Consider the following 23,520-nt stretch of genomic DNA (forward strand, 5'->3'; position numbering starts at 1 on the left):
GTTCAGACTTTTTTAGCTATGATAGCTCTCTGAACCTGCGCAATAAACTTCCCTTTCCTTGAAAGAGCTGACTCAAGTCTCTCACTTCTACAACAATCTGGCAATGAAGTGATATCTCCGATCACATAAATTTGCTAAATAAATAAGCATAAAGAAATCTTTAGCAAGATTCCTTTGAGAATCTCAAATTCTAGAGAAATACAGTTAGAAGGAGACATTCCTGGAAACATCCAAATCCACAGAACTGAAATGATTATAATCTTTGGACACCTCCATCTCCCAATTCAAGTCCACTTCTAAGTAGGAGAAACGTCAAAATCTCATGTTTCCATGAATTTTTAGCAAGGGTGTTCTAAAACCACATAGCTATTGACTGAAATATTTAGTTCTAAGAAGTAAATTTGTTAAGGGATACATAAAATGTTCTTATATTATAGTCTTCCTGGATGGGGTGAGTGAAGCATAAAAAACAATTGGGTCAAATGCCTCTTATTAATTTACTGTGAGATGTTTGATCAGAAAGTCAAAAATAGCCACCGCCTTATATCAGGGCTTTTCAACCGGTGGTACGCGTACCACTTGTGGTACATCAATGAGGGGCAGGTGGTACGTAGCCCTGCCTAGCCAAGTGCAGTGGGGGAGGGAAAGAGGCAGCACAGGCAAGGACTTACAGTGAGAGAGTCTCTGGAGCTGCAAAGGCCCCAGGCTCACTTCTAGCTGACCCTCCCCCATGAGAAAGGAGGAGGGGGTGGAGACAGGAGAACCTATAAAACAGTGGTTCTCAACCTTTCAAATGCCGCGACTGCATAATACAGTTCCCCATGTTGTGGTGAATCCGAAACAACTTATACATCACCGGTGCCAGGGGCGTGGCCAAAGAAAAGGGGAAAAAAATGGCGGACAGCCTTTTTTGGTGACCCCCGTGAAATGGGGTCCCGACCCACAGGTTGAGAACCACTGCTATAAAAGGAAGCAGTTTGGGCAGGAGAGGGGAGAGAAAAAAAGCAGCAGCCTTGGGAGGAGGAGGCAGAGTCAGCTGCACCGAAAGGGGAGGAGAAGGAGGAGGAGGAGGAGGGGGAAGGTTGGGGGGGGGAGAGGAGATCAAGCAGGCTGGCCATGAGCCGATCTACAATTGCTGTGGCAGCCACCTGTGCTGGCAGCAGCAAACAGGCAACAAATGCAGCGGGGGGAGGGGTCGCCTTCCAAGAGAAATGAAAAAAGGCAGCAATGGCTGGAGGTGAGGAACGGAGGAGGGAAGGAGATGGAGAGTGGAAGGATTCTTATGTGCTTTGAAGTTCTGGGATTTGTGCAATGAGGGCTTTGTGTTCTTAAGGAGTGTTTGGCAATTTCTATTTGGCTAATGGTTGATGTCTCATGTTAGCTTCTATTGCTCTGCTGTTGTTAGCTGTAAGTTTTGCTGCAAGGGATTTTGAAGCATTTTTCTCCTGAATGGATTTTGCCTGTAGCATTCCTTTATTTATGAATGGAACCATTTGGGGAGGTTGCCTTAGCCGGCAGCCAGTACTTACATTTTTTTTCTTCCTTAAGTGCTGGCTGTGCTCCTTACTTTCCTTTCTAGCCGGTAGCTAATTCTTAAAGGGGAATGTCCCTTTTTAAGCTAGTTCCCTCAGCAGCTTGTCTTTTCTGTCTCTGGAGGCCTTTCCTTGTTTGATCAATATATGAAAGAGGGAAAATATGGGGGGGGGGTTCAAATTCTTCTTTCAGAAGGAGATGGGAATGAGAAAAAGGGAGGCAGGGAAGGGAGGGAGGAAAAGAAGTCCCACCTTAGCACTTGGCCACCAGCAGCTCTGACATTGACTTTGCTTGTCAAAAGATTGCAGAAGGGGATCGCATGACCTTGGAACACTGACCATTATAAATATGAATCAGTTGCCAAGCATCCAAATATAAATCACATGACACTGGGCATGCTGCAATGGTCATAAGTGTGAAAAATGGTCATAAGTTGTTTCAGTGCAATTGCAACTTTGAACAGGTTTTCTTTTTTGGTCATCAAGTTTTTGAGATCTTGCTAGGTGGTACTCAAATATTGCCATATCCTAAAAGTGGTACAATCGGTAAAAAGGTTGAAAAGCCCTGCCTTATATAACGGATCACCGAAATAGAAGCAGATTCCAAGAAGCCAAATTAAATTGCAATACGTGACTCAACATAGGTCAAGGAACTGATGTTGCTTGCCAGAGAGAACATTCATGAATGGCTGAAAGGAAGGACTATTCAATGTGTCAGATTTCTTTAGCAGATTGTTACTTAAAACAAGATCTGCCCTATGATTTGTCTCAGCCATATTTATTTAAATCCAGTAACATACTTCTTTGTAAAATTTTGCTTTCTTGCATCATCTAGGGAGAAATGTCTCTTTAAATACAAGATGATTAATTATTTTTCTTTAAAAAGAAAGTCCCAATTTGTATCTCTCTCTCTCTCTCTCTCTCTCTCTCTCTCTCTCTCTCTCTCTGTGTGTGTGTGTGTGTGTGTGTGTACCAAATTCATGAAAACATAAACCTAATAATTTACAGAGATGCTTTTAAGTACATTAATAAAGGACAGCTGAATTTTTTTTCTGGACGCACAACTTTAATTTTCATATGTGAGAGATATTTTCACTCCTTTATTCATTTTTGTTCAGTTTAGGGTACAAAGAAGTATTTTCCCCCTGGCAAATCCCCCTCCCTCCCCACCACTTAATAATTAGGCACAATCCATGTCCTTTTGATGATTTTTAAAATATCATTTCAAGCAACAGATAAAAGTCCCAATCTGAATAGATTATTATTAACAAACATATTTTTGTATTCTGTGTATACCAAAAGAGCACAAATTTGACAATCGGAAAGAATTAGATATAATTCATTAGTACATTCATTGGACAAATTCATGTCTCTTACAGTATTTACTTATCCTCCATAATGCAGATGCAAAAAAAAACATGGAATACGGCATAGACGTTTGGCATATCCCAACTCAAAAGCACAGTGAGACATAGAGGTGTCATATGCATAGAGAGGTGTCATATGCCTATCCATCCACCCAAGCACATCACATGTGACATTTTGGCATGACAAGTAGAACTTTCACAGTATGTGTAATTTCTGCATTTCCATCATCTAATAGCATAGTAAATTCTCTATAGAGGCCTACATCACATGAAAAACTATTTAAATGTTAAAGAAATGTAAAAAAAAATACTGAAATATAGCAATCTGAATGGTACAATGGACTCCTGTATATCGAGTGTAGGAGAACTTTTATTTGCAAAAGATCAGGTTCTACTTTGCTGGAGATTCATCTATTTTGGAAGCATTGATCAGCATAATTATGACTTCAGCCATAAAAAAGTTCAACACACCATTTTCCTTTAGCACCGGTTTGTAGACAGCATAGTTTTTCTCAAGTTCCTATGGTTTGTTGTGGGGAATCAAAACCATCCCATAACATGTCATTATAAAGTGTTACAATAATTTGGTATCTTTTTTATCTTTTGTTTCAATTTAAATTATTTACATGCTATTTTCACCCTGATATGTATTTCAGGTAGTTCACAATGTAATACTGGTAGATACGATAGTCAAAACTATTAAAATAATTGTTAAAAGCATTTAAAAGGATAAGCTGAACAAACCTGTTTAACTATTTCACAGAAAGGGCAACAGTATACTTTCCAAAAAGAGAACAGTGGCCATTTGCATGAGCATTTGCCTATGTACATTACATACGCATGCTGTCAAATATTGTCATATATACATCTCTAGCCATGTATGATTGTATTAAGACACATTTAAATCACCCTTCCTTATGGAAACGCATGGACAGGTTGACTTTGGGCAAATCTAAGCTGCATGAACAAAGGGACAGAATTAAGAAAACGAGAAGTGATACTACCACTTTATAATGCCTTGCTAAGACCACACTTGGAATACTTCAGCTAATTTTGGTCACCACAGTATAAAAAAGAAGTTGAGGCTCTGGAAAGAGTGCAGATTAGAGCTATAAAGGTGACTGAGGGGCTGAAGGCTAAAACAGATAAAGAACGGTTGCAGGAAATGGGTATGTCTTGTCTGGTGAAAAGAAGGACTATGGGTGAAATGATAGCCGTGTTCCAACATTTGATGGGCTGCCACAAAGAAGAGGAGGTCAACCTACTTTCCAAAGCACCAGAAGGCAAAAAAAGAAGCAATGGATAAAAACAGAACAGAGAGTGAAGCAACCTAGAACTAAAAAGAAATTTCTGGACAGTAAGAATGATCAACCAGAGGGACAACTTGCCTTCAGAAGTTGTGGGTATGCCATCACTGGGGGCTTTTAAGAAAGGACTGGACAACCATTTGTCTAAAATGATATAGGGTTTCTCTCTTGAGTAGGGGGTTGTATTAGAAGACTTCCAAGATCCCTTCCAACTCTGTTATTCTCTTCTGTTCAGTTACTCATAAACACATTGTTTAGCTTATTCTGGAGAAGCAGCAGGATATAAATCCAATAAATATATGTATGGCTGATATTAAGCATAGATATTTAGTTCTAACTACAGCAGATGTCAATCAAACTCAATAGCTAATTCATGCCTGAATGAAGCAAAAAAAAACCCCAAAAACTATTTACACATGTAAAGCTATAGAAATGGAGCTTGAAATCCTAAGTGACCAGATTTTTGCCACATGGAAGAAATGCCACATGCTTTGATGTGGCCCCAATTTAATGTGAATCATGTAGCGTTGGAAACGGATGGCAAACTTTTTCATTTTCATTTGTCTTGTGTGTATAAATGTGATTACTACAGTTTTTCAACCTAAAAAAGAAAATGAAGGCGACCTCATTGGTTTTATTCATATATCATTCACCTTACAACATGGCAGAGAACACACAGAGCTCAGAAGCCTCACAGACGTTTCTTGGTGGGAATAAGTCCAGTTTTAAAAAAGTATTAAAACTTTATTATCACTTTTGACTATAAAACAAAACAAAACAACACACTAGGGCAGTTCTGGTATGTATATCCTTTCTGCGTTGTGCTAGTTTTACAAGGAGCCTTAATTAAAACAAAAACAAATCTGTGTTTCCTTCTGGCTTTTAAATTGTGCTATTTTATCCATGTATTTTCTTTCTTTACTTGCTTAGTTGAGGTAGGTGACCCTACAAACTTGTGAAATAAAGCAACAAATAAATTACATCAGAAAACAACCTCAAAAAAAAAAAAAAATCAGCCATTTATATAATGTTGATACAATACTTAGAAGTTGTTATGACTTTCATTCACAAAAACCTAAAAGGCAGCTCACACTTCAAAGAGCTTTTATAAAGAAAATGGGAGGTGTGGCATCTGAATTGGTTATTTTCCTCTTTGTGAAAAATTATCAGCTAGCAGTCTCCCAGAATAGATTTTGTTCTTGATATTGCCACAGCAGCACTGTATTGATTCATTGTTCTGCAGAAGACATGCATGTATTAATAAGGCATTTACAAATAATTTTCATTTTGCCTTCTAAACTAGTCTGTTGAAAGGTATCTGACAGTTTAATTATTTCAGTAAACATCATCATGACACCAGATAGTCCTTTACTTCCTAATTTTCTTCTCAGCAAATAAAAATGTATTGGTAATGAAAGCCACACAGTATTAATGATGCTGAAAATCTCTAAGGAAAACACTGAAGGTTCAGCTCATAACACTGTGGCAAAATTACATACGGGAAGACTTTCACTTTCTTTTTAATAACCTTTGTTTCTTAATTTAGTTTGGATTGGCTGTGAAATCCACAGTGGCACTTGAAAAGGCTTGCCATCCTTAGCACTTCTGCTCCGAAAGCCACACAAACATATATGTCCATCTACAGGTGCCTTCAAATTCTCCATATAAACTTTTCAGGAACAAAAGGGATAATGAAACTATTGCAAGTTGCCTTGCTGCACCGCTTTATGATAGCCAAGGTTTGTTGGAGCCTTAACAGCAACTTTTCTTTTTTATATGTCATTATTTCAGTCTTCGGCTTTTTGTGAATTACAAGTTAACAGCTTGCAGATAGTAGCACTTTATTCTTTATCTCTGCCGAACTCCCAGCCCCTTCTTTACAGTATCTTTCCTTTTAGAGAAGTATCTCAGAAAACAACAAAAATTTCCATATACACAAACACCAACAGTCTATATACGGTATACTGCATATAGTTAAAAAAAAGAGTTCCCCCATCTATATTTTTTTTTATTTGAAGATCTGGAATTAGTAAGATCCATTAGGATCTTAAATTAGCAGAGCTTTGGTTGAGTAGCATATTTTATTTTAATTCCAGTCTTTATCAAATCACTATATTTGGGCTTTCAACATTTGCCTCATACTTTGCATTATCCTAGAAGATTAAGTCTAACTAGTCTAACTAACTAGTCTAACTAGTCCACTCTTGAACAGCAGGAACCTGGTTAGGATTCTGTCTGTTTTCTTGAAAAGCAGATAGAAGTACTAGCTAAATCTAGCCATGGGTTAGAATGATCACATATAGTGAAAACTTGCCTGTATGTATCACTCTAGTTTATAAATATAAACAAAATTCAAGAGAAATTTGAGCATAAAATTTCTCTTCTTAAATAATATAGCTGACTAGACAACACAGTAGGGATCTTGCTACAGTACTTGCCTTTACAGGCAATATTTGCTGAATGAATTCCCTAACCTCTTCTTCACAGGCATAATGAAATATACCACAAGATCATAAATGAAGATTGCAATTCACACATTTCACACTTTTTAGAGCCACTGCATTCTATTTTTTAATTGGCAACTCGAGAATCAAAGAGATGCCAGTCTCAACACATGTTATATTAATGACCCTAGTTCACTCTTCCTGCTGAGGTGCAACTTGGGAGTAATACAATTCTGCTTTTTGAAGCCACAGGCACCAAAGACCCTAACGAAGGAGGCAACCTATCAGACGGATTCCAGGCATATTTTAAAGCAAATGCCATCTATCATATCTAAATTGTTTAATTTATGTGATTTGGAACACCTTATGTTAGTAAAAAAAAAAAAAAATCTTGTGATCCATGTTTGTCTTTCATTATCAGTATGAAACAACTATTCCTTAAGAGTTCAGGTATCCAAAATTAAATAGATCACATTCCTTTCTATCAGATCAAATAGTCTGGATGAAGTTTCCTTATACCAAATCAGATTGCAATTTTACATAGATCATTTCATTATTACTGACACCGGCTGATTGCTTTTCAACCTAGAGATCTGCAAGGCATTATGTTCTACTTATGAACTACGGTAGTCTTTGCACAAAAATGCAAATTCCAACGGTTCTCCAGAAAAAGTTTACTTCACATGTCATAAGTGTATGCCATAATTTAAATATAGTGGCTCACAGATGACTACAAGTAGGATGTTTTGCTGCCTAATCCAAGTGAAATGAGTAAGTGCCATGTCTAGGATCACTCTTGCGGAAATCTTACTCATCTCAACGAGGCTTCTGACTGAAGTTTGCTTCTCTGCTCTCAGAACATGACAGCGTACAGGTTGAGTCAAAATTGATGCACAACATGTTATGAGTAATCAAATGATGCGAACATTACAGCATTAACCTATGCAATTCCGTTCCTTATTCTGTCAATTTCCTCTGCTTTTATCCTAAGATTTTGGGGGTACTGGTGGTTTAACGGTGAAGTGGTTTACAAAGTGTACCGACAGAGTCCTTATGTAAATAGTTTATAAAATTAATTATTATCTGCTTCAACATGGCAGATGTTAAATGACCACCAGCTGAAATGCTGGTTGCATATAAATTAGACAACGCATCTGGATTACATCTCCCCTCTTTCTTTTAGCTTCTGAATCTTGAGAGCCCGGTCTCTTAAACAAGAATAATTTTGCAGATGTCAAGTCATAAGTCTCAAATGAAAGTGATGGTTATTTTAAATCACTAGATTATCCTACCTACCCAGAAAGGAGAATGCCCAAACCCTAATAATCTCGTTGAGTTCTTCTTATGTCTGCCAAGAACTGAAAGCTTGTTGAAAGAACATGAATGGGCAGCAGGTACAAAAGACCACAGATTTAGTTACTAAAATGTGTTCCAAAATCAGTAACTTGGAAATGTGAGTCTCACCCTTGCTGCCACTGAATGTTTACCCTTTTTATAATGTCAAAAAGACAGGCTTTCCCCTGTCTAGCTATTTCTGCCCTTGACTTCTTTTCTATTGTTCATGGCTTTCTCTTTTCTTTCCTTCCCGGTGCAAATTTCCTCCTCACACTATCACCATACTGAAGTTTCTTCTTTTTCTTCTATTGCTGCTAGAAGGACAGAATGGAAATGTGTGGGTAAATTTGTATGTTACTGTGTGCAAAAACGACTTGTTGGTTATTCGTGCGAGAATGGTTCTTCTCTATAGAGGGTCACCTAATTTTGAACATTGTTCATTTTAAATAGAGATGGAGGGGGAATGGTCTTAGTCTTGTTCTTTGAATAGCTTCTACAAGTTGTATAAAGCACAAATGCAAAAATGCACACATATGTGTATGAAATGCTATTTTTTTGTGAGGAGTTGAAATCTCTAGGACTGGTTTCAGCTGGAGTTGTCAATCTCGGTTTGACAAGATATGAATGCTGGACAGTGCACAGGCTTTTTGACTAAATCTGTCATTTTTGTCCCTATTTATCCTTTCAGAAGAATCGCCCTAATTAGAGAGCCATCCTCCATTCAATATGCAATTTTCAGCATATGGCAGAGAAGTATATTTCATATCTTGCAGTTAAAAGTAAAATAATAGCACTTGCAGAAGCACATAATCAAATACTGTATATTTAGTAAAAATGGTACATTTTAATCAGCTCTGAAAAACCCAATTGTTATAGATACATGTTGCTGGATTATTTTCTTAAGAGCCACACAAATCCTGCAGAAGCCATGGTCTTAATATAAAATATTACATGGCACAGTATTGAAATCCAACAATCATTTTAATCTTTAAAAAGCTGAACATACCAAAACAAATTTACCATCCAATCTAACAGCAATCCTTTTTGAGCCAAATCAAAACTTCAAAAATTATATAGGCCACAACACAAACTAAACAGATTTAAGTTAAATGTAAGTAAAATTAAGTCAATTAGTTATATACACTTTTTAGGATTATTATAGGGGCAAATGATTGAAAGTTAAAATTTAATAATAAGCTTTATGGGGGTTCTTACGAATAGATGCAGTAATTTCAGAGCTGTCTATGGTCCTGAAGCCTAAAAAAAGCAGTAAAGGAATAGCAACAATTCAAGAACACTTTGCTTCATTCAAGTAGACCAAAATGGACTACTTTACCCTTCAGCTTTAAAAGCTTCTAGTAAATTCCTCTCTGCCAGACATTTTTTAGTCCCATAACAAACAATGCCAGTCAGTCCTAAAGATGTTGGTCTTGATGCAGGAGACAGACATAATTCTGTTTCTCTGAGAGATCTATGCTCTATGCTTAAAAATAAGATTTATACTTTTTTCCTTACCATTCCGCAGAAGGTCTCTGGTGGGTTTCCACATGTTATATTAGATGGATCCAGGTTTACTTTTACGTGTTTCATCATATCTATGGCTTCAGGCTGACAGGCAGTATAATCCCAAATCTTGTCTTCATCCATATAAATCTGTGTTTTGCACACATCATAATGTCCCCAAACTGAAGGATAATGTTGCATTACCGAAGACACAGTAACCCATAGGGCATGGAGAGACAGGAATCTTGACAAATACATCTCTATATCCTTTTGAGTGCCTTGACAGCAATCACCAATATGGAACTAAGTGCAGTCTTTATTATACATAAATATATAGGGAGAGAGGCAACCTTATTGCAAAATGTGTTCCAAAGGAGAGAGGAGCTTAAGTTACAATAACTGTGTTTTTAATTTTGCAAACTTTGATGGAATCCAAGCATATTTTATATATATATATATATATCGTTCAAAGCCAAGTGAAGGATGCTTGTTACATTCTGAGGTGTTTCAGGACTTTTAATCACGTAGGCAAATAAGGTCCAAAATCAGGTAACAATTTAGCAGTGTTGCCAGGCCTCAGCTGTACCGTCAATAATCCCTAGCGATCCTCCTTTTTTCCAGATCATGAGGAACAGTCAGCCAAAGTGATGAATCAGCTGATGGACCAAAATGATGGTTTACAGTCTGTTTGCCATCAGTCATTCTTTTCTTCTGGTACCAGCACCCTTTTAGAAACAATAAAAGTAAGAGTTACCGTTCCAGGATCAATGCAATAGAAAATATTTGAAAATGTTGACATTTTGAGGGCCTTGCTCAATACAAAGTATATTGGAAAAAACAGGGTAACCTTTACCGGAGGAGCTTTGCTAAAATAAACCAAATGTCTTAATCACACATCCCCAAAATTATTTTGACATGAGACATTTAACTCTGGTCTCATTTTCATCTATCTATCTATCTATCTATCTATCTATCTATCTATCTATCTATCTATCTATCTATCTATCATCTATCCATCTCAAGAGCATGATTTTCATCTTGTCAAATCTGAGCTCAGCAACAGTACTCAAACCAGTCACATATTTCATAGCCAAATAGGGGATACATTCCCCAATCTACCAAAGGTGTCAAAGCTTTTATTACAACGACAAAGAACTGACAGCAACTTGCATGCTTTTCATCTCTTCAAAAGAAGACCTCTGAGAGCTCAAAATATCTGTTACACATCTCAGCTTTTGTTAGCTTAATAAGTGATCTGATGAGCCCACTTCTGCCTCTTTGGATTTTTTTTTTTCTCATTAGTACTGGAAGAGCTCTGCTTTTGTTTAATTGTGTTTAATGACAAAGATAACAGTTGGCTCATTTGCAGCTGATAATAATAATTCCTTATATAGATTTGCTGTTGTTGTTGTTTTAAAGTCCCTTTATGTGTCAATTTCCACAGGAGAAAGCAATCTTCTTCATCTACCCTCTGTGTTCACTGGAGCGGGACATAAAATGCTGGGCGATAATTTAAGTGATAGAAAAGGCACATCAAAGAAATTCTCACACTGACCTCTGTCAACTTTGCAAGGCATTTAAACTCAAGGAATGGCTACGTGACAGCCCTTAGGCTCAATCCAACCTCAACACTTTCCTCTCTAACCAGATTTTAATTAAGTTGTGATAAAAGAACTGTCTACAGGTTTTTTTTTCCTCTCTTCCTCTCTCTCCCTCTCTTTGCTACTGTATGCAACTGCATTTGTGCACATTTACTTGAGTTAAAAACTATGCCACCTAAATTATGACAAACATTTTAAAGATCTTAACCATTTGTGAAATTACAGAACACTGGAGTATACAGATTTTGATTACATCAATCTAGAACAAATTCTAACAAAAACCTTTCATAAAAGTATTGCAGCATCCTGGTTTTTTTAACTGCTTTAATGTATTAAAAAGAATGCAATATTTACTAAGTATTCTCTTAGTAATTATTTAGTAATAAGCCCTTCCCACACAATCACTGAAAAGTAAGTATGCAGTCATATTGCTATATTCTTAATTAAAATTTTATTATTAAGGAATCACACTAATCTCTTACTAAATTCCTACGCATGGCAAAAAAAAAACATCTGGAAACAGTTGTGCTATTTCCCAAAACCAATATTTTTTTCTATTTGGGATCCGATAATCTGATGAGTTAAGAAAAATGAGTTATGATATCACATGAAAAGAAGAACACTGCATTTTGGTGACCTGTGCACATAATAGCTTATGCCAAAAATGCTTATTTTCAGGCAGAAAGAATCTGGAATGCAAAGCCAATCTGTAAAGAGGTTTCTTTATTCAAATATAACACTGTCTTGGATCTGAAACTAGCTATAGCTCTAATGCAATGCCAACAGATGGCTGTATAATGTTTCTATAGAAAATTACAATAATTGCCCTATGGACACATGGAGTTTCCTATTTATTTTACCAACCAGTGTTCTGTTAGAAAGTTCAGCTTCTTTTCAGGAATGAAGTAGAGCACTCAAACTCAAAGGTACTTTTAAAAACCATGTCATCCCCTTCAGCTATTTCTTATATCTCCTTTTCAACATATTTTTTTCTTTGGGTTTTTTTTTTTTTACATTTTTTTATCTTACCTACTGATCACCAACTTACATCTGTGACTATCTGATCATTCAGAAATAAGATTTGGTTAATTTCAAATAACTACTTGGTCTGAAAGCATGCATTTTAAATTAATATTTATAAATAGAAACAAATAGTTCCTTGACTTGCACAACATGTTAACAAATTGCCAAGGACAATATCTAATGAATTCTGAAGAAGTTATATATTTCTGTACCATTTAACGGTGGTATTAAGTCCAATTCCGTCCAAGACAGCTTTACTTCCAAGAAGCATATTTTTCAACAACCTCCAGTAAAACAATTGGAGACTCATATCAGAATGCAAATAAATGAAAAGCAACATTCAAAATGGCAGAAGATTTGCACTAAAATGCAGCAAATGGTGCAAATGCTCTAGTGTACATTCTTCCCCCAGACCATGAATTACTGCTGAAGCAAGTAAAAAGTCATGATTATGATAATTACACAGAATTATAAGAGTGTAGCATTGATCTCATTCAACAAGATGACAAGAGAAAAGTGGAGACCTTTGTGCAGGTGATTCAAGTATCAGAACATGCGACTGGCATGCTTGACAAGAAACAGCCAATTACAGCTTAAATTTCTGGCACCTGTCGAGAGTGTGATTAATAGTTTTCCATTACATTTCAGACATATTATTAATGTATTAAAAATGTCATGCTTTGGCAAGAGCTAACGCAGCATAGCTTAGCAGTCGGCAGTGTCTCATTATTAATGAGCTCATTGACACAGGGAAAGATATTGGCTCAAAGATCATTTGCTAAGGATGGTGAGAATTTTTAATAACAGCAGAACGCACCCCATGTTGCACCTGTAGACTGCAACTCATGAGACACAGATTTTCATTGAGTAAGAGCACAATGAAATAATCGCCTTAATGTAGAAATGAACTTGTATGTTTTCACTTCCATCCTAAACACATTTCTGTGGAACCGAATTTAATGTCAAGGCCATCCAAACAGTTAAGCCTGAAAGAATGAGATTTTTACTTGAGCTTTCTTAAGATCAAACTTTCAAGTTTGAACATCTAGTGTGATAAAGAAGAATAATGTAGGATTTTGTTCCAGATTTTTTTCCCCCCTCTGTTCATATCTGATCAGTTCTAACACAAGTGTTAAAAACTGACAGAGGACTATTTTGCTAAATCCTCTCTCGCGTTATAATCTTTGCTTACCATGTGATTGCACAATCTGCTGTATGAAACTAGAGGGATCTCTAGAATCTTGCCTCTCAGTCTGAAGAAAAGGTGACTGCAATCCACTGGTGGGGGGGGGGGAATGGATTATGCTAACAACATTCAATGAAGTTCTGGCACCAGGACACCTAGAGTGTCCTTTATTACTGAAAGCTCATTACTCCTACAGAATTTTAACCCTTACTTCTACAACCTAGCTTCCCCTTCTTAGAGGTATTCGGAGGATTGCTAGTCTCTCACAAAACCTTGTTTACATTTACCCGCTGACACCCGCTGATACCCATGAACAATATCCCAGATGCAATTAACTGTGAAAAACAACCAACTTCCCATTCTGATCAGCAACTGCTGACAAATTAAGCATCTTGTAGTGATCCGGTCCCTGTAAATACCATCCTTCTCTCTGTTTCTTCTCTCTCACACAGATCCACACCCACAGACACACGAAGATCATTGTCTCATAATAGAAACTGGCACTAAGAAGCTGATTAGGTAGTTAATCAATAGAACTTCCCCGGTGAGGACTGTCTCTATATAGAGACCTCAATTCTAAAAATAAAGTAAAGCCCTGAATAACAGTTTTATATGTATTATTTGGAAATCTATCCTAGGCTTATACTTGGAGGCTTTTGTTAACATTATTATCTGTGAATCAAACTGAATGTAGTCCTTTGATTTAGGCGAAATAGTTATTTTAATAAAGGTACACACACACACACACACACACACACACACACACACGTACCATCTGAGGAATCTATACAGCAATTAGTCAATTGTAATTTAAGGATTGTGTTTTATCCTCTGTTCTGTATGAATTCTGATTGAATTTTCCTGAACACCAATAGTAATAATGCTCTAAACACAATCAAAAACGTAACTATAGTTCCACACAGACACCCTCTTTAAATGCTTACACACACACAATGTATATATAAATTTGTAATACAAAATTTCTGCATTTAAAGCCAACTTACTGGTTTTCATAAATGCTAAATTAGTTTGCTGAACAAGTGAGAATTGGGCAATATGACTATGTGCTTTATGCCCTCAAACTTGAAATAATGTCAAATCCATTCTAGTAAGTGGTGGGGAGGATTTCCAATTATCTAGTCAGACCAAGTTATTTTTACAAGTTTTACTGATGGAAAATATACCTATCATCTCCTCAAGAACATCCATCAAGTATTACACTTCTAACATGTAGCAAGGGAGAAGAAAGGCAAGGAAGATTTACCATAAAAATAGGACTGTGAGTCATTCTTATCCCGTGTCAGACAATTCCAATTTTCTCTTGCCTGCAGCATTACAAGGAAAGAAAGCCACAAAAAAATGTTACCAACTGTGGGACATCACTAATATTCAAAAAGCAGAACGAAGGCTGAATCACTGGCTTTGACTTCAAGGAAATATTCTTAGTTAAGTTGCAGGAATAGGGAAGGTGGTAATACCTATCTATTCACAAATCGCCTCTCCTTCTTTAACCATAGGTACTTTCTTTAGAAATGTCAGGATTTTCAACGACATAATGAAATTAACCCTCAAGTACTGATGGAAAGCACCTGTAATTACAAGTCCACCAGCATTCCTGTGCCATGGCAGTAAATCAGCCATGGTAGGTAATCTTCTGCCTTGGATAACTTCCTGTATCATTCTTGGGTGTTTTCCCGCCAAATTTTAAGCAGTTAATGGTATGCAAAGAAAGGAGTATCAAAGAGCTGAGAAGTCCCTGTTTTGTGAACAAGAAATCCTGCATTTCAGTCTTGAAAAGCATTTCTGGTTATGATTTACTTGTGACCACAGCCCCACAATGATTTTCCATCTATTATCACAAAGTGACATATTTTCCAGGCAAGATCCAAACTCTTTCAAAATGCTCTTCTTCCATTGTGGACCTATTTAATATTTCTTTATTAATATTAAATATTTAATATTTCTCCAATGATATAAATGACATTTATTTCTGAGGGAACTGTAAAAAGCATTTTGAGTCAGCTGCATTTGACAAAGTCAGAAGATTAGATTCACTGCTAATAATATCCACATTTTATTCTGCATTTAAAAGAAATGTATTTGGAAAACAGAAATACCAGCAAAGAAAGGCTAATATGAGAAGCTATTCTTAATTGTCAACTACTTTTTCCATTAAGAGTCACAAATTTTAAGCATTAGAGCTATTGAATACCCCTTTCCATCATCTGGTGTTTTTTAAGAGCTGGATACAAATTTATCAAATCAGGCTGATATTTTAGATCTGAATTAAGGTCTGAGATAACACAACCTCCTCCAATATTTTGCTGCTGTATTTTGTATCCTATTTTTCTTTTCTCCTTCAGGAAAAAAAATCTGTATTTGCAGAAACTAAAACAGGAAAAATATTCAGATTCGTAAGTATGACATACTAATATCATCTCAAGCTACAGGCCATTCTATTCAAGGCCCTTCTGTTCATTCCTTGTTGCCTTGCTGTTCTATATTCTGTAACATTTTTTACTTTAAAACTATCATTGTTTTTTTTTAATTACTGATAAAAGTAAGCCCTCCCTCTTTAAACGCAGTAATTATACAGTTCAGCAATCCATGGACACACATGAAGGTGATGCGCTGCCTGTAAGCCAATGGATTTATATCTTCATTGCTTAGAAGGAAAAGATGCCAGTTTTGTACCATTCTATATATTTGGGATATAAATACGGCCAAACGGCACCTTCTACGAACAAAGGCTTTGAAATCCCCGCTGACAGATTCCCCCCCACTTTTTTTTTTTGCTTAAGTAACCAATCGGAATGCCTTTCCTGTGGAAAATTTCCAAATGAACGCTAGAGGGCGCAGTTTCTATTTGTATCTAAGTTTTATCTCCTTTTTCTCTTCTAAAATCTCTTAATTGGTTATTGAGAAGGGGGAGGAGGAGATGCAATAAAATCACATTAATTGTTGAATAACTATTTGCCACAGAGTGATCCCTAAACAGGCCAGGATTCTACACAGGGTATCAATTGTGAAGAGAGTCAAAATTCCAGAGGATGGATGGATGGATGAATGAATGTACTGTATATTTTAACCCAAGCCTGCCGACTCTCTCTCTTCTCGATTTGATTTTTTTTTAACCTCCAGCCCTGCATCTCATGCCACCGCCCGATCACCTTATCCACCTCTCCAACCCGCTGGGGCGAGTTCAATTCATCCTGTCCTAGATGGGGAACAAGAGCTCCGGCGGAGTTTCGTTTGTATGCAGTCAAGTTTCCCAAGGCAGCTTCAAAACTCTTCCGATTCCATCCCCGGAATCTGGAAAGAGAGTCAAGTGGCGACAGCTCTTCTCGGAAAGTTTACTGTCCGACCCTTCAAGAACCGCACGGCTAACGCACCCGTAGGGAGGCCCAAGGGAAAAGCCTGAGATCAGCTGAGTTACTCACCTTCTCGTTGCGCTTTGCCGAGGCCACGGAAGCAAACCACCGCCTTTGCTCCGGACTCTGGATGGCAGCGCTGGCTTAAGCCGACTTCCTTTCCTTCCAGCAGCGGCGGTGTCGGGGTGAGACGGCGGCGTGTTCGGCCGTCCCTTCTCTCCTTGCCGCACCCGCCCCTAGGCAATAAAGTTGCAGCCCGCGGCGAAAGACTTCCGCTGGCGAGTGGCAAAGCCAAGCCCGAAGCCCAGCTGGAGCCACCGGGCGAGCGGGCGAGCCGCGCTTCTTTCGCGCGCCCCCTGGATTAGCCACTCCTCTGGCGCTGCCCCTTTGGAGATCAGCCCGGTCGGGCAGACGATGGGGCGGGAGTCCTCCCCGAACGGGGGTGGGGGTGGCGAAACAGGCAGGGATCGGACCAGAGGGAAGACTAGGGCAGCGCAGGAGAGGGTGAAGACCGGCGGCGGCGGCGGCGGCGGGGTCTAGCCAGCTTCCTCTAGCGGTCCCGCTCCAGCCCCGCCTTCGCCCTTTCTTGTGCCGGGCTCACTTCTTGGCATCAAACTTTTGATGGGGAGGCGCGGTGCGGTGGTTGGTTGCCGGCCGGCCGCGGCAGCTCCAGGTGGCGTGGCTGCTCCCGCGGTGGCTGCTGCTGCTGCTGGTGGTGCTGCTGCGGGATCCCCCCAGCTTTCATTTTATTTCCGATCGCTGCCGCCGCCGACGAAGAGGGACATCAATCCCCGCGGTTAGCCTTGACGCCGCGGAGTTCCTTTTTTGGGGCCGGGCAGGATCGAAGAGGTTTCCCGGGAACGTCGCGGCGCTCCGGTCAGAAAAGTCCATCGGGGGTGGGGGGGGGGAAAGAGGCATGCACCCCGTCGGCGCCGAGTCTGCCTTCTTCTGGATGGCCCGTTCTCCTTAGATAGACCGCGGCGGCAGGCGCTCCCTTCGCTCTCGCCGTGGCTAAGAGAAGCTCGCAAACTTAAGGACTGGGCTCGATTAATTGGGGAAGCAGGGGGGAGAAGGCAAGCGCAGGAGGGGTGGCCCTGCCGTTTCACTTAAAAGCAATCTTCTGCAACTGCCACCGCGAGTAGAGAGATTGCAAAGCTTATACTACCTCCAGAGCGGAGCGCTCCGAGCGGTCCTAAAGCCGAGGGGCTCCCGCGCGAAGGTAGCTCGAGCTGCCCACTCCTGACGCTCCGCTTAGCCGTCTCCGGCCACCTGTTTTAAGCGCTCGTCTTGGCGATGCGAACGTTTGACCTCGAGTGCTTTTTTTTTTTTTTTTAGGGCTCCAACTTCAAAGCCCCCCCCCGAACTTTTTCTTGGACGTTCTGTAGCCATTAAGCAATTTTAAAAGACCACCCCAAGTTTGCATTCCCTTTATTAAATAAAGCTTTTAATACTGTTGCCTGTGAGTTGTACTCTACGCGCTACCACAGACCCACCCTCCCCCAAAAGGTTTCTCCTTACGACGACAGAAGCGGTGATCTGCAAAGGGACAGATCACCGCTCTCACGTCTAAGCCTAGGGTATACCATTCCACTACTGGTCATGTCACATGTGCATATTGCTTTCTTAATTCATTTCTGATTGGTTTGAAATCAAATGATGAATTTTCCTAGGCAACAGCTTGCTTTATATAGTCTAGAGATTCTTTTTCGTTTCTTTTTCTTTTTAATCTAGTGGGACGAATAGCCAACAAATCATCTGCCACCACACTATTAAAAGTTAAGCATTTTAAAAGTCTTAATGATTTCTAGGGTAGAAATGTAGATACTGTATATTTTTACTGAACTTAAAGGCATGTGAAAATGTTGTGCAGCTGAAATTTGCTGGTTACAGCCTGATCAGTTTCAAAAGCAAGGAATCTGTAAGCCCCCCCTCCCCCCAGTTCAGAAGGGATACTTATTTAATAAAATGAATTCTCTGAGATTGTTGGGACTTGTTTTCAAATTTTATATAAACTCTTATTGTTTCCATAGCACCGGTATCCAGTGAGCAACCTTGATATTGATATTAAACTGAATTGTATGTTTCAGATAAGGTTAAGCTGTTTAAATCCCACTGATTTTACATATTCATGCTCAGCCTATGGTCAAATTTGACAAATGTTTAATTTTGGCTAGAAACTAATTTGTTACTGCTGGTTTGTGTACATTTGCATACCATTTAGCGATGCTGAACACAACTAATGATAATGGAATTATAAAAAATATTATACTACAATAAACTGCAAAACAATCCCATAAAATATAGATTAAATAAGGTCATGTAAGTAAGAATCATTTTTTTAAAAAAAAATCACTACAAACCAATTACAATCCACCAACAAAATAAAAACTTCCCGGATGTAGAAGAAGTTATCTGAATGTTATTTATTATTTATTTTGCTCTGCTCAAATTCAGAGCAATTTCTCTGTGATTTATATATTTGAGTCTTATAGGGTTCTTATGTCCCTTGCCTCATTTTCCCTGCACTTTTCACAATTTGTTCTGAATTTGATGAGGCCACACAATATGGAATGATCAGTGAAGTGGAGCCAGGCTGTTTTATACTGCTGTGAATCTTAAGCCATTTACCAACATCCGCAGCCAAACTACATATGTATTTTTTAAAATAGTGCTTGAGTTTGAATATCAATTATTGCGCTAAGCATGTGGAAAAATCGGATGCTCCTGAAAGAGTTGGGGCAGACTCCCTCAATCTATGCTTGGACTTCAGCTCCCATAATTGCCCACCTGAGAAGTTGCTAACGATGTTAGGAGTCAGTCCATTCACCTTGGATGTACTTTCCCAGAGCTAGTGGGACATATAGAAAGCTATTGAAGAGAGTAAGTTGTCTAATTTAGGCAAGGAGAAAGTCAAGGTGGAAGGAAGGGAGGGAGGAGGGAAGTAAGTAAGTTTTAATTTCAGTGTAACATGCATATAGACACTATATTACAACTATTACATGTTTGCAGAATTATTTATTGATATCTCGAAATAATCCAGATGATAGAATGAAATTTCATTTGAACATTTAAAAACACAGATGGAACAACCAAGTTTAGTTGTTTTTATCCTTAATGCTGTTCTCTTTCCAAATACACAGGAATCTGTACATATCAGATATACATGTTGCATTACAGGGCCAATAGTAGAACAAATGAATATCGTTCCCCACAATAGCAAATTCTGCTGAAGTGCTTATCACCCCGGAAGTGAAATCACCAGCTAATAAAAATATATTAATATAAATAACTAATTTATCAATCAAAATAATGTGTTGTTTTTCACAAAAGCTATACTGAACCGAAATAGGTATGCTAACAAGAATGGTGGCAGCTTCGGGATGCACAAAAATCAGGTTTTCTCCATGGATTAAATCTCTGAGTGTAACTCTATAACTGAAAAAAAAAAAAATTAGAAGAGACAATTGACCAGTTCAAATTCCAGAGAGCATTCTATTTTAAATAATTTATTTCTTCCTGGATTAGGGAGAAGGGTTTATAATGAGAAAAAGGTGCCAAGGAGGTGTTTGTTTGTTTTAAAAAAGATTACTAGAAGAATTTTTCTAATTGTTGATTATATGCCATCAAGTTGTTTTGACTCCTAGTGACTACATGCATAGATTTTCTCCATGATGCTGTCTCCTTCTGATCTTTCAGATCTCTCAACTGTAACTGAGTCTCTCTGTCTTGCTGCTGATCATCCTTTCCTTCTCTTTCCTAGAAGAAATTTAGAAGATATATTTTCACATCTTCTATTTGTCTAGGTTCTCAATCTCATTGGTCAAGTCTGCTGGGCTGGAGATGTGAATTTCCATGATGTCTTGAGAAAATAAGAATGTACAGTACATTACTTATGTATCAATGGATAGTTTTCTTACACTTGTTTTTAATACCGCAGAGTAATATGGCAGATTTCCTTTCTCTTATGTTTCTTATTATAGATGGCTGTCTTTGACAGTCTTGAAAATTGATACTTCCAAGTTACCAGCTCTGTCAAAGTGTTTGGCAACTGTCCATCAGTACGAATTCCTCAGCTTCCTACTCTTAATATGTGCCAGGTTTTTATATATGGATCCTGCTGTGTTAATCTCAATTTTCTGTCACAGTGGTAATTTCCATAGTTCTGTTTTTTGGCTGCTGCTTTTCCTGAATTTAGATTATATATTTGATTGCTATTTTATTAGCGCCTTTCTTGTCTGACATTCCTGTCCTCACTAGGTTTACAGTTTCCTTTATATTATCATGTTGTTGCCCCAACTGTGTATGCTTGTCTGTGTTTTGTATGCATTACCTGAAACTAAAAGCGAACATATTTTTCTGTTTTTCCTAGCCAATAAATCTTTCCTTGATATTGGTTGTTCTGACTAAAACTCATATGTACAATAGACACATACCTATCAATGGCATAATGATATTCTATTTTGGATAAGCAATGGAGCAAGAAATAGCATACCCAATAAATAAAAAAATGTAAGAAAAAGAAAAGAATATATAGCTAAAACCATTGGTGACATGGTTTTAAGGAGAAACAAAAAAATAGCTAAATTTAGCTTATATCAACACCATGTACTATGTCTACATCTCCAAATCTTTCTAAACTTGCAGATCATTGTGGCTTTCATGGTGTCTATACATAGCTTCATGTACTGTCCCTTATTCTTTAAAGTGTTCATCTTTCTGTTTTTAAAGCACCTGAAGGCAGGACAAGAAGCAACGGATGGAAACTAATCAAGGAGAGAAGCAACCTAGAACTAAGGAGAAATTTCTTGACAGAACAATTAACCAGTGGAACAAGTTGCCTCCAGTAGCGGTGAATGCTCCAACACTGGAAGTTTTTAAGAAGAGACTAGACAGCCATTCGTCTGAAATGGTATAGGGTTTCCTGACTGTGCCTCCAAGGTCCCTTCCAATATCATCATCATCATCATCATCATCATCATCATCATCATCATCATTCATCATTATTATTATTATTGATCATCGCACAGTCAGCCAGATGTTCAGACTGGATTTGGCATTTTGTCTACCTATCGAGTCCTTACCCAGGACCTGGGATAGGCAGATGTGGATGTTTGATGGTATTACAGATATCGTCGCAGGATGGAAGCAGTTCCTAATAAGGCTGCCTTTTGCAATTGACTAATAGCGAATTTGTCAATGCCAATGGTGTTCAAGTGGTGCTCCAGTTGTTTTGGGATTGCACCCAAGGAGCCTATGACTATTGGTACTACCCTTGCTTGCTTTTGCCACAGTCTTTCTATTATTATTATTATTATTATTATTATTATTATTATTATTATTATTATTATTATTATTACTGATCATTGCACAGTCAGCCAGATGTTCAGACTGGATTTGGCATTTTGTCTACCTATTGAGTCCTTGTCCAGGATTTGGGATAGGTAGATGTGGATGTTTGATGGTATTACAGATATCGTCGCAGGATGGAAGCAGTTCCTAGTAAGGCCGCCTTTTGCAATTGACTATTATTATTATTATTATTATTATTATTATTATTATTATTATTATTATTATTATAGTTTTCTTTAATTCTATCCAGCTACAGCTTTTTTATATAAATTTATTTCATGATTCAATTGTTATTTGTTCTGTCTCTATGACCCAACCAGTTCAATATACTTATTTCCTCCTGGTTACTCACTTATACATTCTGTGCATATTGAAAGCAATGCGTTCATTTATTCTTGTATTATCACATACATACCCCAATCCCAATCTTCAGTTTATGTTTTTTCTTAATAAACCTAATTCTGATTTCCAAATAACAAAGTGGGCAGAAGCATGTTTAGTACATGCGCATCTTTGCTTCTTTCAGCAAGCATTCATTACTTGCAACAGACCACATATTACTTATTACCCTTGTAATGTTCACTGGCATTCTCTAAACATTCTTTCAAGGTACACAAAGTCATTTAAGGGTTGAGTTGTATTTTTTATTTATTTTTTGCCATTTGTGTATAATTTGCAAATATTCACTTAGCCTTTCATTGCATCCTACAATCTAACATCTCTTGAAAATTGTTCAGCTTTTCAGCTAACAATCTAGCACAAGCTGCATACAAAAGTACACATACATTTATATCCCCAAACAGCACAGTTTTAGTACCAGCACAAAATTATTTCTTACATATTTATAAATACATTAAACAACCAAGGAGACACCACAGCCTTTGTTTTCCTCTTGATTCATGCTGAACCAATTGCTAAATATTCCATTCTCATAAATTATACTTTTATCTTTATGCCATTGTTATTACACTGGCTAACCAATCTTCCAATTCCATATTCACACAAAATACTTCAAAATTGAAGCCTATTCACTTTATCCTGCAATTTCTCTAAGAAACATAACATCAAAACATTTCTCAATGGAAGCTATATTGTCATTCTCAAATTCTGCTCATAATCAGCTGTTCTATGCTTTCAATCAAAATTCTTCCATATACTTCCCAATAACTTTTTTTTTTTTTTGCTTTTATTCTGGTTACCTTCTCACTGTATAGGGAAACAATAATGGCTTCCTTCCAAAGATAAGACAATGACGTGGTCTTGATATGTGTTAAATAATTTCTATAGCTCTTTCATAAGCAAACCACATCCATATTTTAATAGTTCATGAGTTATGTGATCCAGCTCTGCAGCCTTACCATTTTCCAATAGTTTCACAGCATTTGCAACTTTCTTTTCAATCTTTTCTTATTGGACAGTTGTTCCATTCTTTGATATAAGTCCCACGATACCATTCTGTAAAAATTATTTCCATTTAATTTTTTCATGTCCAGTTTCCCCAT

At 37.8% G+C, this 23,520-nt stretch overlaps 1 protein-coding gene across 6 annotated transcripts in view; it reads right to left on the minus strand.

Annotated features, from left to right (window-relative positions):
• NTNG1 (netrin G1) overlaps positions 1–17,981 on the minus strand; it is a 271,609-nt gene extending 253,628 nt beyond the window's left edge. For 5 of the 6 annotated variants that reach the window (XM_039329619.1, XM_039329617.1, XM_039329618.1 and 2 more), the window contains exons 1-2: positions 16,739–17,981; positions 9,501–10,213 (exon numbers count right to left, since the gene is read on the minus strand). In XM_039329619.1, coding sequence (XP_039185553.1) covers positions 9,501–9,746 — 246 coding nt within the window. In that variant the 5' untranslated portion in view covers positions 9,747–10,213; positions 16,739–17,981. Of the gene's footprint in view, positions 1–9,500; positions 10,214–14,562; positions 14,624–16,738 lie in introns of all 6 variants that reach the window. The other variant, XM_039329616.1, reaches the window with a different exon arrangement.
• Positions 17,982–23,520: the final 5,539 nt, after the last annotated feature.

This window comes from Crotalus tigris, unplaced genomic scaffold (genome assembly GCF_016545835.1).
Source record: "Crotalus tigris isolate CLP2741 ecotype Arizona unplaced genomic scaffold, ASM1654583v1 scf7180000024401.5802323, whole genome shotgun sequence".
In the NCBI taxonomy this organism is placed as follows: domain Eukaryota; kingdom Metazoa; phylum Chordata; class Lepidosauria; order Squamata; family Viperidae; genus Crotalus; species Crotalus tigris.